General features: G+C 43.9%; 1 protein-coding gene across 12 annotated transcripts in view; it reads left to right on the top strand.

Moving 5' to 3' along the window:
* Window positions 1–16,545, top strand: part of LOC138296269 (zinc finger protein 888-like) — a 360,730-nt gene that overhangs the window by 142,503 nt on the left and 201,682 nt on the right. For all 12 annotated transcript variants that reach the window (XM_069235236.1, XM_069235231.1, XM_069235235.1 and 9 more), the window contains one exon: window positions 5,264–5,359. In XM_069235236.1, coding sequence (XP_069091337.1) covers window positions 5,264–5,359 — 96 coding nt within the window. The remainder of the gene's footprint in view (window positions 1–5,263; window positions 5,360–16,545) is intronic.

The following is a 16,545-nucleotide window of genomic DNA, read 5'->3' as shown; positions in this document are numbered from 1 at the left end:
CCAGGTTGTCTATAACTTCTCCTAGGAGGTGCAGGGAATCTGGTGCTGAGTCTTGCTCTGTGTCAAGAATATCTTTGGAAGGTGACAGTGATTTAGTGATTACTGTGTTTTGTGCTGCAGGTTCATCTCCCTCTGACACTGAAGAAGATGAGTATGTCACCACATTTGCTGTGGTGGGAGCCATCCCGTGCTTCCTTTTTGTTTGTGGGGATTTGGCCCTTCCTATTGGACATGCACTGCTCCTTAGGAAGGAAGTCTTCTGCTGCGACTGCGTTCGTTTGGATCTCTGTTCCCCCATGTAGATCATTTGGGGCCGTTCCTCCAGCCATTCCCACGCTTCTCCAGGAGTTTGGAAAAAGTGTGCCTTGCCTTGGTACAGTACTTTCAGTTTAGCAGGAAAAAAACATATACTGTAATTAGAGGGCGTGTACTTCTCTTTTAATGGCATTGAAAGTACCCCTTTGGAGTTGGACCTCGCGGGTGTAGTCCAGAAGGATTTGTATTTGAGAGTTGTTGTGTTGCACCTCCTTCATTTTCCTGGCTTCTGAAAAGATTATGGGCCTGATTACAACTTTGGAGGAAGGTGTTAATCCGTCCAAAATGTGACGGATATACCACCAGCCGTATTACGAGTCCATTATATCCTATGGAACTCGTAATACGGCTGGTGGTATATCCGTCACATTTGGGACGGATTAACACCTCCTCCAAAGTTGTAATCAGGCCCTAAGTCTCTATCTTGGTAGTTTAAGAACCGAGCTATAACTGGTCTTGGTGGAAGTTTATTACGCAATGCTCGGTGGGCCTCACTTGATAATGAAACAGGGTGAAAATCTGTCTTTGGGGAATGTTTGTTTTAACCAGTCCTCCAGGAAGTGCTGCATGTTCGGACTTTCTATGCCTTTGGGAAAACCCACAAAGGGCAGGTATTTCTTCATGCTCGGTTTTCAGTGTCATCTATTCTTCACACTACATCCCTGGAGACTGTGCACATCTCTACCATTTCTTTCCTAAAGGCCTGGACCGTATCTTCCAATTCTGAGATGCGTGTTTCCCCTGTTGTGACCCTCTCCACCAAATTTCTCAGGTCTTGGCGGAGGAGGGTGACTTCAGACTTCACCTCGCCCAGGCCCTCTTCTAGAGCAGTGTGGGAGGATTGTATTATCTGCAGGAGTGCAGCATTATCGGGCCCTGACTGTATGGGCTCTGGCCTAGTTTCGTCCGGCATACTTGTCTAATTTCCCCTGATGGGGTGGCCACTGATCTTTCTCTCTCATCATACTGCCTTATTGGCTGGCTGGTCACTTGGGAGTTTTGGGGACTTTTGGGGTGAATTTTGGATTAGCGTTTCTTCGCCCCTCCTCCCTAGGCCTGCGTTCCGAAAAATGTGCAGTTATGACAATAGGGTTGGCTATCCGTCACGTCTTGGCAAGTTCCAGCAGGCATGTGTCTGGTATACAGGCATGTGAGTGTCCGCCCCAGGGACTTTTTTCCCCCAGGCAGAAAGGATGTGCGTACGAGTCTGTTTTACCTGGGTTCTTTTGACATCTCTAAAGGGGGCCGCTTGGCTGTTTGGACTCATCCCGACCCCCTTTCCACCAGCAAGGTCCCGTCAATAGGGCTGGGGGACTGATATCGGTTGGGTCGCGGTTGTGCCGTTCCCAGTCTCCGTGCCTCTTAATACTGTTTGGCCTGTGACTCTCCTAGTTCATTGGCAGGTTGTTCCCTCTTTTTTCTCTAGTCTTTGTCCCCAGGGAGGACTGTGTTCCACCCGCTGAGTTATTGCATGGTACCTGTTGCGGGCCCCTATTGACATACATGCCCCTCTTGTGCTCGGGGGGTGAGGGGGAGGTCACCAAAGCCAATCTTTAGGAAAGCAGGTCAGTGCCCCCCTCCACGTCAGCAAAGTGCTGTGCACCCATCCATACCCCACAGATTATTTTTGCCTTGGCAGGGTAGGGGCTCCTGGAACTGGTGCCTGTTGTGATTGGGATGGGGGGTGGGGGCTAAGCCGTACACTGTTTCGTACCTTTCCTGGAGGTGCCGCTGTCCCTCCACCGAGCCTCTGTCTCTCTCTCTCTCAGGGCTTTGGGGCGGGACTCTCTTGGGGAGTCCTTTACTCACCCCTGGGCAATACTCTGTGGCTGCCCCAGAAGGCTCCCCGGGGTCTCCTCCTCGTTGGGCTTGTGTGGGCGGGCCTGGCAGTGGCAGTGTCTGTCCTCTGCCAAATTTCAGCTCCCCATGGCCGAAGTATTCCACTAACCTCGCTGCTCTTGGTAAGTAAGGAGGAGGGCCCCCCTCTGTGTGGCGTCGCTCTGCCCGCGCAAGGCCTCACCGGCATGACACTTTTCCCAGCTGGCCCGTCCAGGTCTTCATCCCCTCCGGTGCAGTCCTGCCAGTGATCCGCCATCACCTTTGGTTGAGGCTGGCGTGGCTGATTGTGGTCATTTCACTGTGCACTATGGTTTTCTCCCCTCGGATCACACCAGCACATCTCTGCATGAACAGGTCGCCCCCGCGGCCAGCGCCATAGGCTGTGACCCTGGCCACACGGCGGCTGTTCTCCACCCTCCACCCGACTTGGCTTGAGTTATGCTGGATTCCAAAATACCACGTTGCCTGTGTCTTCCCTGCAGATGAATCTCTTCTTACCCCATCTGGCACATACTTCACAGCATAGATCACTCTAATTTATACAGGATTACTCAGGATTAGCTGGTGCTTCACAGGGAGCTCTTCACCAAGAGTCCGATCTCGCCGCCATCTTGGACACACACCCTAACCCCCCGCCTCTGTGATTCAGATAATCATACTTTACACAATCATACCAATTATTCACGACAATCATCTTCTCACTTCAGACATTATAGGTACTGCTTCTTTTTCCAATCTTTCTTTGTGTACATACGTCTTTAGATATCATGACTTCTCTTTGAACACTTCTAGGTGGATTCTTTCAAAATCTAAATGATCTTCTTCCTCAATTTGCTTGTGGGTGGGTATTAGTGTCCTAAAACACAACAGAGCTTTTTGAAGGGGCTATCTCATAATGCTATTCCCTCTAGTAGAAACCTAAGGCTTTTGTAGCACTACCTTATTGTGAACCTTAGGCAGCTTGAAACTGTCCTCCATAACATACTGGTCTAATTAATTCTGTGTAGCTTAAGTTTACATTTGGAATTTTGTTCAAAAACGTTCTCAGGTATGAAGAGCATTCAAATATCATTTTGATATTTCTTCTATTAGTGGTGACCTAATCCAAAGGATTACCATGCCTTTTGTTTCCAAGCTATAACAAAATTTCCTCAGACACAGAAGTTGTCTCAGGAAATTACATCCTTCTGTTTTCCATTGGATAAAACCCATGCAGCAATTCATATAATGTATTTTCTCCCATGCTTGTTGTATTTTTCTCTCACCTCTTGTTAGCTGTGTCCCATCAGCCTTCATGAGAAACACTGCCCCTTAAATATTGTATCTTTAACCGTCACAGTCTCAGCTTGGTTTGTACTCAAAACATTCACTGCTACTCCATTCACATAATCTTGTTTGATCTCATCCACACGTTTCATCATGTGTTCCAATCCTTTTGCTACTAGTAATACTTCACATAATGGTGGTTCATCTTCTATCCATAATTCCTCTCATACTTTCTTTCTGTTACAATATAGTAGAAATTAAACCCTAATCCGCTCCTCAGTTAGCGTTTCAAGTTTATATGTTACTGCAAGCTTCCCGAAACTAGGTTTCCACAGTCACATTTCCTTCACCATCCACGTTCTTCCCCAAATTGCTCCTTTCTAAAATTGTGTGTGCACCTTATCAGCAGAGTAATCTAAGTTTTTCATATGTATTTGACATTCACTGAGACCACTTTGATCCTCTTGTAACAATCCGGCACGTTCTGCAGAATTCCTGCCCCTCAGAACCCCAAACATAGCATCAGGAGCACCAACCTTCACTCTGTCCCTAGGATTTGAAAACAGATCCTAGCATAAGTTAGGAACATTTTCTTTCATTTGCACCCATCGTAGTGGTGGCAGTCCGGGAAGGTTTAAGAAGGAAGGAGGCGGAGTTATTTCTGCATGTTCTCTTACATAATTAAAATTACTTTCTTAATAAAAATAAAACTTTAACCTAGAGATGTGAATAGAGCATGCAGAAATAAATTCAAACATTATGGGACACAATATATACCCTGTCACCTAGCCACATATATATGTGTATACAACTGTACGTAGAGGTAATTAGCTCTCACAATGCCCTGCCAGACATTTACAGGAATATATTCAATAACCATATGTCCAACGAAACTGGTATATATTCCAAAAAATGTGATTCCCATAACCTCCATTCACTAGAACGTAGCGGACAGGGATGTTGAACAAAGAGGATGTGCACTTGGTATGAAGAAAAGCGCACTCTTACAGAGACCCATGCAATCTTGGATGCACAATTCAATCAGGTAGAAGAATATAGAGCATTCCCCCCCCCCCTGAGGGCCCTGATAATTTTAAGACCAACCTCATGCCCATTAGAACTAAAATATCAGCACACCTTAAGTTAAATTAGTGACTCAAATATGTACAAGATTGTGTGGGAAGGGAATGGGTACAAATTGTGCCACACACTAATTATAATGAGCATATTTTCTTCAACTTGCACGGGGGGTCATTTGATTTATGTATTAATCTCATATCACGTTGATTCTCAATGTGAGATGAGATTACACAGGTTCTTTCTTTAAGTAATAACCTCCCAACTTGGCTAGCAATAGAACTTTGTAAGCTAAGACCCTCATTACGAGATGGACAGTAAGCAGGGGGTGTAGTTTAATCCCTGATGTTACAGATACCAGTTGATATCACCATACCAGTTACCACCTATTATGTGATTTTGGCCTAGAATGGGGTTTAACGTGTGTTCCACAATTACTGGACCCATTAAAGCATGCAAATTCCCTATTCTGGGCCCTTTGTCACATATGTTTTCCACCTATTTTGAGCAGGTGAAAACATGAGTATGGGAAGTATTTGGAATTAGCGAAGTGGCTAAATTCAGTCACTGTCTGCAGTAGTGGTTTACACTATCCTTTCCTTACATTCACCAGCAACCAAACCAGTCTGTGTCCTATTTTTACCACCCAAATCTCCTATCACATCTCGCACCCTATTTTTGTTCAGCTAAAGTACTTTTTCATTTGGTCAACACCAATATATATTTCTGTTTCAAATATATTTGTTTTATTATCTCTCCGGTACAGACATTCCAATTTCAACTCATGAAAACTCGATGAACTCTAACAGCAAAGCAGAAGCACATTTCAAGAGTGAGGTGGAACAAGAGGAAGGAAACAAGGGTGAGTGAGATTACAGCCCTTGAATCAAATGTGGAATACAGAACACGTGCGTTTTGTCACTGCAGTTAGTGCAGTAGGAGTAGGTCTTCTAAAGGAAAGAAATCTAATTGTGTCAGGAAATTTGAACCCGAGAATCAATGTAGAGGAATAATAAACTAGCATTCTTGCGAGAGGTTGTTCAGAAATGTTCACTTTTGCTCCTATATTATCGCCAGCTTGTCCCCAAATCTGTTGTCAATCATTAAGAGCCTTGATCGATCCAGGTGCTACACTATCGTATCCAAACCTTGCACGGACATGTTCAAGGAATGTAGAAGAGAAATGTCATCTTTTGAAAAATGTAGTAAAAATATTCATGAGGCTTATGTTCTGTGGGATCTTGTGATCAATCAGCTGCAAGAAGGGACTGGGTCTACCTTTATATCACTTCGGGAAACTGAAGATTTATGCTATGTTTCTCTGCACACCTGGAATGCACGTTTCATTAAGGGAGCGGTCCCAAATAGTAACAAATGCCTTTATAACAATTCTGGAACCACGACATAGACTTTATAACGAAAGTTTCTATAACGCAATTTGTTTTTTACAACGAGTATGCCTTTATTACAAATGCCTTTACCACAAAAATGTAAGCATTTTACAGGTAAGAATAATAAACCCATTTACTTTTAGAACATACATATATATATATATATATATATATATATCTCAAAAACGAAGTTGTCCTCATGTGAAAGCGCACTCCCAACAGGTTAATTAAACGGGAAGAAAAAGCAAAGCCAGCAACTCACAGTGGATTTCTTTAAACAGTTTCATTATTCCAGGCCTTTGGTTATAAAATCATCTCTGGACACGTGTTTCTAGGTCAATCCTTTCTTCAGCAGAGAAAAATATAGAAGTGTTTCACCTTCGTAGGTGCAGCCAGTGCTGGAAGTGTTCCAGGCATTTCTTTCTTGTTGAAAAGACCAGCATGGCTTCAGCTTGTCTAATTGCAGGCACCTGATTAATCTCTTTAAATACCAGTCAGCCCCAGTGGGCCTCTCAAGTGAGTACAGTGCATGCTGGTTATGGTGGTCCTGCAATTTTTTAATTTTGCCCCAAGTGGGTTGCTGGAGCCAAACGAAATAATGAACCCAAGTGCAAAACCTATGTAGGCGAATCCAAAGTAAAATTGTCAGATTTGCTGTGAATAGCCCAACCTGATTGCTCTTATGTGACAATCCATTTTTAGTCACACAGACCTGCTTCGATGTGCAGTGGTGCTGCTTTCCCGACTGGACGGGCCGGTTAGTTATCAAAAACGAAGTTGTCCTCATGTGAAAGCGCACTCCCAACAGGTTAATTAAACGGGAAGAAAAAGCAAAGCCAGCAACTCACAGTGGATTTCTTTAAACAGTTTCATTATTCCAGGCCTTTGGTTATAAAATCATCTCTGGACACGTGTCTCTAGGTCAATCCTTTCTTCAGCAGAGAAAAATATAGAAGTGTTTCACCCTCGTAGGTGCAGCCAGTGCTGGAAGTGGGCATTAATATGCACATATTCCTTAATATTAATGTGTTACTGCAGAAAAACTATATGTGTATTGCTACCTACTAACATGTGAATACACCCCAAACCTACCACATCTACCAAATAAATATACCATAAGACCAACATAATACAATTAAAAATGCCAATTAAAAATACTAGCAAATCCATGTCCAGCAAATTTGATTAACCTAAGTGCACATTCATCTCCTCACTCGACTTTAGTCCCCCCGGGACTCTCCAACAGTACGTGAGCAAGGCTACGGCTGAAACGCGTTGTACTGGGAGGAAGTATTGGTGAATAAAGCATTTTGGACTTCCATTTGGTGTCCGGGAACTTTCTGTATGGTACCAGAAGTATTGTGAAATAATTGGTGGATGGCCAGGTCCACGCCGGACCGCTACTGAATTAGCAGCCTCGGATGTCTGGCAGTGGTTGGTGATTTATTTTTAATTCCCCGAGGCTCCTGCAAGTTTATTTGTCCTCGTTGGATGTAGAAGATTTACGATTGAATTGTCACTGGAAGATGACACTTTGGGAATATAGACGGAGACTGGTGATTGTTTTCAAACTAAACGGCATATGAGCCATTTACAGGAGTGCTAATCCATTGCTGGCTGCAGGACCCGAGAGGTATGGGTTCTGTGTTTCCATCACGCAACATTAAACAACATGTGTATTGGCTTTAAATAGACGGGAGAGCGCGGCGGAGAAAGACTGCTGTAACGCGCTCTTAAGTTGTTTTGTGATCAGCCATTAGTAGGAGAGCTAATCCATTGTTGGCCCCGGGACCCGAGAGGTACGGGTTCTGTGTTTCCACCACTCAAACCAAACAACGTGCGTATTGGCTTTAAACACACAGGAGCATTTAAGGAGTCGAGCGCGGTGGGGCGCTACTAGTTTGTTCCTAATCAGCAGGTGGCTTGCGAGGCATTTGGCATATTCTGAAATATGAGGCCATGCGGGTGTTCTAGCAGCTTTAAACAAACAGAAGACCTGCGTGACTAAGTTTTTCTGTCTCACCCGCGGTGTGCATACGAGCATTGGAAAGGCACGAGAGGGGTGGGGCAAGATCATTGTGACGTGCTCCTGTGTTATTTATAAACCAGATAGACGGCCCGTGAGGTACCCAGTATATTGGTTAGGAGGAAACCATAAGAAGCGGCCATTTGGACGTATCAGGCTGGTTTTAGGGTAACTGGAAGACCTGTGGGAAGGGGTACTTTTTCCCTACGTGTCACGAAAGTGCCCGAGTTTATGACCAATACTGAGTTGCGAATTTTATGGTTTCTTTGCCATGTATTCCCATTATGGTTTGATTGACTAACTGGAACAAAGGTATGCAAGCTCTGCTTTTTCAAGAATTATAACTGTATTGCGCGGTACCTTACTCTCTCCAGTCCATTTCTAATTACAATTCAAGTTGCCCCCTGTGTGGAAGGTTAATTAATTATTTAAAAAATGGTTTGAGAAACGTTTTGAATAATCACTTAAAAACTGAACGAAAAGGGGCTTAAGTAATAAGGAAACTTTTGAGTATCCAGTGGATGATTTCCTCTACAATTGGATTGTACTATATCGAGGCAAACTTGTGGTGGTAGAGTGGACCATAGATACTGTGGGTCCACATTTGGTGGTCCATTATCTTTGTCACCAATATGGCTTCCTCCCTAGAGGTTAGACGGAAAGAAAAGTCCAGCAAACTTTTTTCTGCTCATATGACGGACACAAAGGCACGAATGGACAGTCATACTAATGGCGGTTCAAAACTCAAATTGCAATTACTTTATGAAAAAAATGAAAAAAAATTGTCGAGAAAGGAGATTTCCAAGTGGTGGGAGACAGAATCTCTACAAAAGTACATTGATGTAGAAAGAGTACAGAGAGGTCTGAGAATATACACTATACCTACGTTCGAAGGCCCGTACCCTGATATGCTTGCGGAGTGGGCAGAGAATTCAAAAACCATTTCATTGAACATGATGAAGATCTTAATTAAATACGCAATAAAGGATAGGAAGAAGATTCTGGAGGAGATTGAGAAAGTGTCAGTGGAGATTGTGTCGCTTACTTCAGAGGATGCAATAGAAGAATTTAAGAAGAATTTGGAGAAAAAAACTAAGTAGTTTTGAAGGAGAAATTATGTCTAAAAAACAACGCAAGTTCTTACGAGACTTTAAAGAGTATCAGTCTGGCAGGATCTTAACTTTTCACCGTAAATATGATCATATGTATGTAGAAAATGAAAAAGAACTAACAGTTGAGAATAAGAATAGGGATTTTACGTCGGAGGTAGAAGAGAGTGATATTTCAGACGGGAACCAGTCTGATGTATCTGATTTCCTCCTGGAGAAAGGACCGGCTGTGGATAAGAATGCAAGCAGGTCTAATTTTTTAAAACAATTCCGCCTTCTAAATCAGGGAAGGACAGACCAAAGAAAATAAGTATTTCCTCAACGGGGCAGGGGTTCAAGAGGCAGAGGAAGAGGAACCGGTCAGCAAAGATACGGGCAAGGAAAAGAAGAGTTCAGGCAAACAGGTGTAACAACCAGAGCCCGGAAAGTGATGTGAAAACTGTAGTAAATTTATCAAAGAGAACATTATCCAAACAAGAGACGAGCCTCTTGGCATTAGGTTTATCTTTCTGCCCTAGGACTGATTTTGATTATGTACAGACAAGAATTTCTCTTTTTCATTTGGTTAGGAAATTAAAATTAAAGAAATGGTTTCACACAAAAGTTACTTCAGAGGTGCTAGGAGGTGATAAGCATACTGCCAGTACATTAACTATCTCGGATGTGGAGGCATTGCATATGCTATCATGTTTACATGATGGCATTGAAGCCCATGAAGATCCTGTGTTAAACTTAGTGGACCTGGGCATTGAATTGGATTGCCCGTGTCCTACTTCGTTTAAACCCAAATCTGTATTTTTACCTGCTATACAATGTGAGGCCATTGATATCTTTGAAATAGATGTTATTAAGCAATTGAAGAAAGTGAGATACCAAATGAGAAAGAATGAACAACACAATTTGACTAAGGTACAAAGTGAGGCATTACAAGGCTTAAAGGATGATGGTAGCATTGTAATTAGACAATCAGATAAAGGAGGAAATGTTGTTGTTTTGGATAAGGATGCCTATATAGCAGAAGGATTGAGACAGGTAAATGACAATACCTGTTACATACCAGTAAATCTGATGGATGTTAAAAAATCCAATACTCAATATTTTGAAATGTTGTTGGATTGGAGGGACAAAGGGTTACTAAATTAGGAGAAGTATCATTTCCTTAAATGTGACTCACCAGTAATTCCCATTTTGTACCTATTACCTAAAATACATAAAAGCAGTGCCAGTCCCCCAGGGAGGCCTATTGTTTCTGCTATAGGGTCTCTCTTGGAGAATACTTCTAGGTATATTGATTACTTTTTGAGACCTTTTGTAGAGAGTCTTCCATCTTACATAAAAGATACAATGCAGTTTTTGAGGATAATTGATGGAATCCAATGGGAAGATGATTATCTCCTTTTAACTATGGATGTCACCAGTCTTTATACTTGCATCCAACATGACCTGGGGCTGGCATCAATTCTACATTTTTTTAGGGCATGATCGCTCTCATTTTTGATGCATACAGAGATGATTTGTGATATGATCAGCTTCTGTCTCAGTAATAACTTTTTTCTCTTTGATGACAAGCTGTACAGACAAACACAGGGTATAGCCATGGGGACTTGTTTTGCACCTAGTTATGCGAATTTGGTTATGGGTTGGTGGGAGGAGCAGATATCTACGAGCTCACCAGACTATGATGAAAGGGTTATTTTATGGTGCCACTATATAGATGACATTTTTGTGATTTGGAAAGAGGATGAGAAATGGCAAGAAGTTTTGTAGCCTTTCTAAACAGAAATGACTATAACTTAATCTGAGTGAACAGTGCTGTAAGCAACAGATTCCATTTTTGGATGTGGATGTGATGGTCCAAGAACAATCATTAAGGACCAAACTACATAGAAAATCCACAGCTGGTAATAGCTTATTCAATGCGAACAGTGCCCACCCACCAAATCTCATTGCCAGTATTCCCTTTGGGGAATTTTTGAGAGCTTGCAGGATATGTAATACTTGGGGGATTATCAGGAAGAAAGTGAAAATATGCTCTTACACTTCCAAGAGAGAGGTTATAGCAGTAAAACGATCCTTCAAGCTAAAAGAAAGGCTGATAATATAAAGAGGGAGAGCTTGCTATACCTGAGGATGGAATCTGATGTAAGTGAGCAAAAAGTGAGATTCATCACAACATATTCCAACCAGTCACAAGTCTTGAGAAAGATTTTGAACAGGAGTTGGCATATATTACAGACTGACTCTGTTTTAAGCAATGTTATTTCCAATGTGCCCTTGATCACCTTTCGCAAAAGTAGATCACTAAGAGAGGATCTAAGTCACAACAGAGTAACCAGTGATAATGTTAGAGCTAGGTCTCTAGACCATCCTGTTGGTTGTTTTTTCTGTTGTAGACAGTGCAAAGCATGCAAGTATAGCAGTAATTGTTCTGAGGTGCTTGGGGACAATGGACATTGGACCCATCAAATCCGAGGACATTTTAATTGCAATACACATTCGAGTGATTCGTAATTGTGATCGAACATACCCAGTGACAAGGCATTTCCATGAAAAACACAATGGGGATGAGAGGCTGTTGAGTTTTGCAGTCATAGATCAGATCAAACCTAATATGAGGGGAGGTAATAGAGAGAAAAAGATGAGAATCTTAGAATCCAAAATGATCATTAGGCTTAGCACCTTGAGCCCGGGGGGACTAAATTTGAGTGCGGAGATGAATGTGCACTTAGGTTAATCAAATTTGCTGGACATGGATTTGCTAGTATTTTTAATTGGCATTTTTAATTGTATTATGTTGGTCTTATGGTATATTTATTTGGTAGATGTGGTAGGTTTGGGGTGTATTCACATGTTAGTAGGTAGCAATAGACATATAGGGGGTCATTCTGACCCTGGCGGCCGGTGGCCGCCAGGTCCACCGACCACGGGAGTACCGCCAACAGGCTGGCGGTGCTCCCACGAGCATTCTGACCGCGGCGGTTCAGCCGCGGTCAGAAGCGGCAAGTCGGCGGGCTCCCGCCGACTTACCGCTGCTCGGGGGAATCCTTCATGGCGGCGGAGCGCGCTCCGCCGCCATGAGGATTCTGACAGCCCCTACCGCCATCCTGTTCATGGCGGGAAACCCGCCATGAACAGGATGGCGGTATGGGGTGCCGCGGGGCCCCTGGGGGCCCCTGCCGTGCCCATGCCAATGGCATGGGCACGGCAGGGGCCCCCGTAAGAGGGCCCCGCAAAGTATTTCAGTGTCTGCCTTGCAGACACTGAAATACGCGACGGGTGCAACTGCACCCGTCGCACCCCTGCAACTACGCCGGCTCAATTCTGAGCCGGCGTCCTCGTTGCAGGGGCATTTCCTCTGGGCCAGCGGGCGCTCTTTCGGAGAGCGCCCGCCGGCCCAGAGGAAATGTTTAAATGGCCGCCGCGGTCTTTTGACCGCGGTGCGGTCATTTCACGGCGGTACCTTGGCGGACGGCCTCCGCCGTCCGCCAAGGTTAGAATCACCCCCATAGTTTTTCTGCAGTAACACATTAATATTAAGGAATATGTGCATATTAATGCCCATCTAATGTTCCTAAGTATAAGGATACTCAGTTTGCATTATGCTTTTATATTATGGATCTTTTTGGACATTAACATTATTTAATATTTTAATTATTTAAATGATGATATTTAATTGATGCTTAAAGAACAAATAATGTGGATGGATTTGTGATTATAAGATCGTTTTAGCATTTGGTATTGATTTTTTACATTTCAAGATGGCGTTTATATTTGCACAGTGCAGGGTAACCATGTTTCCCTGTAGTCTTTTCTTTGTGTTTCAGCAGGTAGTGGTATATAGTTTGTGTGCAATATACTCTCAAACAGTACGTGAGCAAGGCTACGGCTGAAATGCGTTGTAGTGGGAGGAAGTATTGGTGAATAAAGCATTATGGACTTCCATTTGGTGCCCGGGAACTTTCTGTATGGTACCAGAAGTATTGTGAAATAATTGGTGGATGGCCAGGTCCACACCCGGACTGCTACTGAATTAGCAGCGGGTGGTGATTTATATATATATATATATATATATATATATATATGTGTGTGTGTGTAATGGGCTCATGCTTACTTACATTTTTGTTGTAAAAGCATGCATGCTAAAGGCATACTCATGGTAAACAATTAACAGGTAAGTGTAAATCTATTTCTGTTTTTATACATATATATGCCTCAACACCCTAAAAATACCCCTGCTATCACAAAACCTATACCCACCCTGAACCCTAAAATTACCTTTACCACCCAAAAACCCATACGCAGTCTAAAAATACCTTTCTCACCAAAAACATACCCACCCTAAACCCTAAAATTACCCTTACCACCCAAAAAACCATAGCCACCCTAAAATTACACTTACCACCCAAAAACCCATACCCACTCTGATCCCTAAATGTATCATTACTACCCACAAATCCGTAGACACCCTAAACTCTAACATTTCCCTTGCCACCTAAAAACCCATACTCACCCTAACCTCTAAAATTACCCTTCCACTGAAAAACCCATACTCACCTTAGAAATTACCCTTACCACTCAAAACCCCATACCCACCCTAAACCATAAAAATGCCCTTACCATCCGAAAACTCATACTTACCCTAAACCCTAAAAATACCCTTCCAACCCAAAACACCATACCCATCCTAAACTCAAAAATTACTCTTACCACCCAAACACTCGTATCCACCCGAAACCCAAAAAATTAACCTTGCTATCCCGAAACCCATACCCACCCTAAAGGTACCCTTACCACCCAAAAACATATCCACTCTAAACCCTAAAATTAGCCTTGCCATCCCAAATCGTACCCACACTGTAACCCATAAAAATACCCTTCCCACCCAAAACCCATACCCAAACTAAACCCTAAAATTTACCTTTCCACCCAAAAATCCATACCAACCCTAAAATTACCCTTGCCATTCCAAAAGCTATACCCATCCTAAACCCTACAAATACCCTGGCCACCTAAAACCCCATACCCACCCTAAACCCCAAAAATACCCTTACTACCCAAAACCCCATACCCACCCTAAACCCAAAAAATACCTTTGGTATCCCAAAGCCTGTACCCACCCATATATCTATAATACGTAATACTTACCTATCAATTACTTACAAATACATATACATTTTTTACCACGAGTATGCCTTTTCCTTTAATGCCTTTACTTCATAAAGGCATTTGATGTAAAAACCGTCGTTGTAAAGACTGTTTCGTTGTGAAGCCTTCATTTTAAAGAGTTTTGTGGTTGTGCTGTTGTTAATAATGCTGTTTCCCAGAAGAGAAATATCATCTTTTAGAAAATGAAGTAAAATATTCATAAGGCTTAATGTAGTAAAATATTCATAAGGCATATGTTCTGTGGGATCTTTTGATCAATCAGCAGCACAAAGTGACTGGGTCTACCTTTATATCACTTAGGGTGTGCAGAAACTGAAGATATATTCTATGTTTCTCTGCATTTCTGCTATGCACGTTTCACTATACTGTTATATCTGTAAGAGCTTGCTTTAAAGTTGATTATGTTTTTGTTTCTGCTGTAGTGTTGTTGAGCAAAGTATTGAAAACTTACACATTTACCTTGGCTATTTTCAGGAGACTGGGGAGGATATAAGTCCAGACCCAAGAGATGCAAAAGAAAAATAACTGTTCGAAAGTTCCATTGGAAACAAATCTGCATTGAACCAATTTATTCAATCGAATGCCCTGAATATAAATATAGGTGGTTTTGCTATGTGTCATTACAAGCTTATTATGGTCTGCAAGTGGGTGGAGGACTCAGGCTGGATGTTGGTCTTGTGCTGCAGCACCCCTACAATGGAGGCCATGGTGGCATTGAGCTGTTTCCATTGCTCCATGGCCTCCTGGTGGTGTGCTACCTACAGCCTCTGATTCTGCTCCAACGCGGCCAGGATCTGGCCCATCCTGTCCCGTGAATGGTGGTATGCTCCCAGGACCTCCACAATGACCTCCTGGGCAGCAGCATCCCTCCTTGGGCCACATCCCTGGGCCACTGATACCCTCCCAGTGGCCCTAGCCCCTTGTGCCTGTGTCCCCTGCACATGTCTGACAGTCCCACTTGCACTGGGACCTTCGTCATCCTGCCTGGTGGTGGGTGGAAACTTGGGCCTCTGTACATGTAGGCAGCCAGTCCGTGGCCTGGAGACACTGGTGTGCGGGCGCTGGGCTAGAGATGATGGTGGTGGCTGAGTGGCAAGGGTGTCAGTGGTGTCCCGGGCGGGGCTTCTGTAAGGTGACTGTCCAGGACTGTGGGATAGGCCAGGGGTTTCCTCTGTGTCCAGACATCCCTCTGTACTCTCCTGAGTGGGGCCTTCGTCTTCAGGTGGAGGACTGGCGCTCCTTGACATCTCCGTCCGGGGGGCATGGGTGGTGGTACCTGTGTGTGAGAGAATAGAGATGTGGGTGTCCTGCACTTTCTTGTCCCTTGCAGCAGTGCTCAGCAGTAATTGGTGGTTACCTTCCCACGTAGTAGCATGCAGGGTCCCTTTGTGTTCTTTTTGTTGCATTTAGTGAGGGGGTGGTGGTGCATTCTGGGTGTTGTAGTGCTCCCGACATTACATGCATGGGTTGGTGACTGTGCACAGGGGGCTGGATAGTGATTTGTATGGGGGGTTGTGGGCATGCTGGAAACATGGATAGGAGTGTCTGGGAGTCGTCGTCTGGGTAGGAGATGTGGGCATTTTGGTAGTGAGAGGGATGGAATAATAAAGGCATTACAGGTGTAGTGACTGTCAGGGTATTGTTGTTGACTTACCCGAGTCAAGTCCTCCAGGGAGTCCAGTGAGGCCCTCCGGGTACAGGTTAGCCAAGACCTTCTCCTCCCACTTGGTGTATTAGGGGGGAGGAGGTGGGGGACCACCGCCAGTCTTCTGTACCGCAATGTTGTGTTGTGATGCCATGGAGCGCACCTTCCCCTGCAGGTTGTTCCATCTCTTCCTCATCCCTTGTGCGTGGATGGGTTCCCACTGCGTTGACCTTGTTGTTGATCCTCTGCCATAGCGCCGTCTTCCTGGCCAAGGGCGTCTGCTGCACCTGTGCCCCGAATAGCTGTGGCTCGACCTTCATTATCTCGTCCACCATGGCCCTTAGCTCCATGTCGGTAAAGCGGAGGTGCTTAGGGGGTGCCATGGTGTGTATTGTGGGTAGTTTGTTGTAGTGGAGTTGGTGATGGTGCTGTTCTGTGGTTGGGAATGTGGTTTGTGATGGTGGGTGTGCAGTGTTTGTGTTTTAGTGGTGACTTTGTGTGTGTGACTGGTGTGATGGTTTGTTCAGTGTATGCGTGATGGGGTGTCAATATGTGTCGTGCTATTGGCATAGAAAAGGATTGACATTACGTTAGTTAGGCAAATGATACACAGGGATCTCGGGTTTACAGCAGAGAATGTGGACTTATCGATATATTATGGCTATGCCCGATCATGTGTGCCTTCTAGCAGAAAATGGACGAGTAGCAGCT

Source organism: Pleurodeles waltl, chromosome 5 (genome assembly GCF_031143425.1).
Source record: "Pleurodeles waltl isolate 20211129_DDA chromosome 5, aPleWal1.hap1.20221129, whole genome shotgun sequence".
NCBI classification, from domain to species: domain Eukaryota; kingdom Metazoa; phylum Chordata; class Amphibia; order Caudata; family Salamandridae; genus Pleurodeles; species Pleurodeles waltl.
This window is presented reverse-complemented; position numbering and strand designations above follow the sequence as displayed.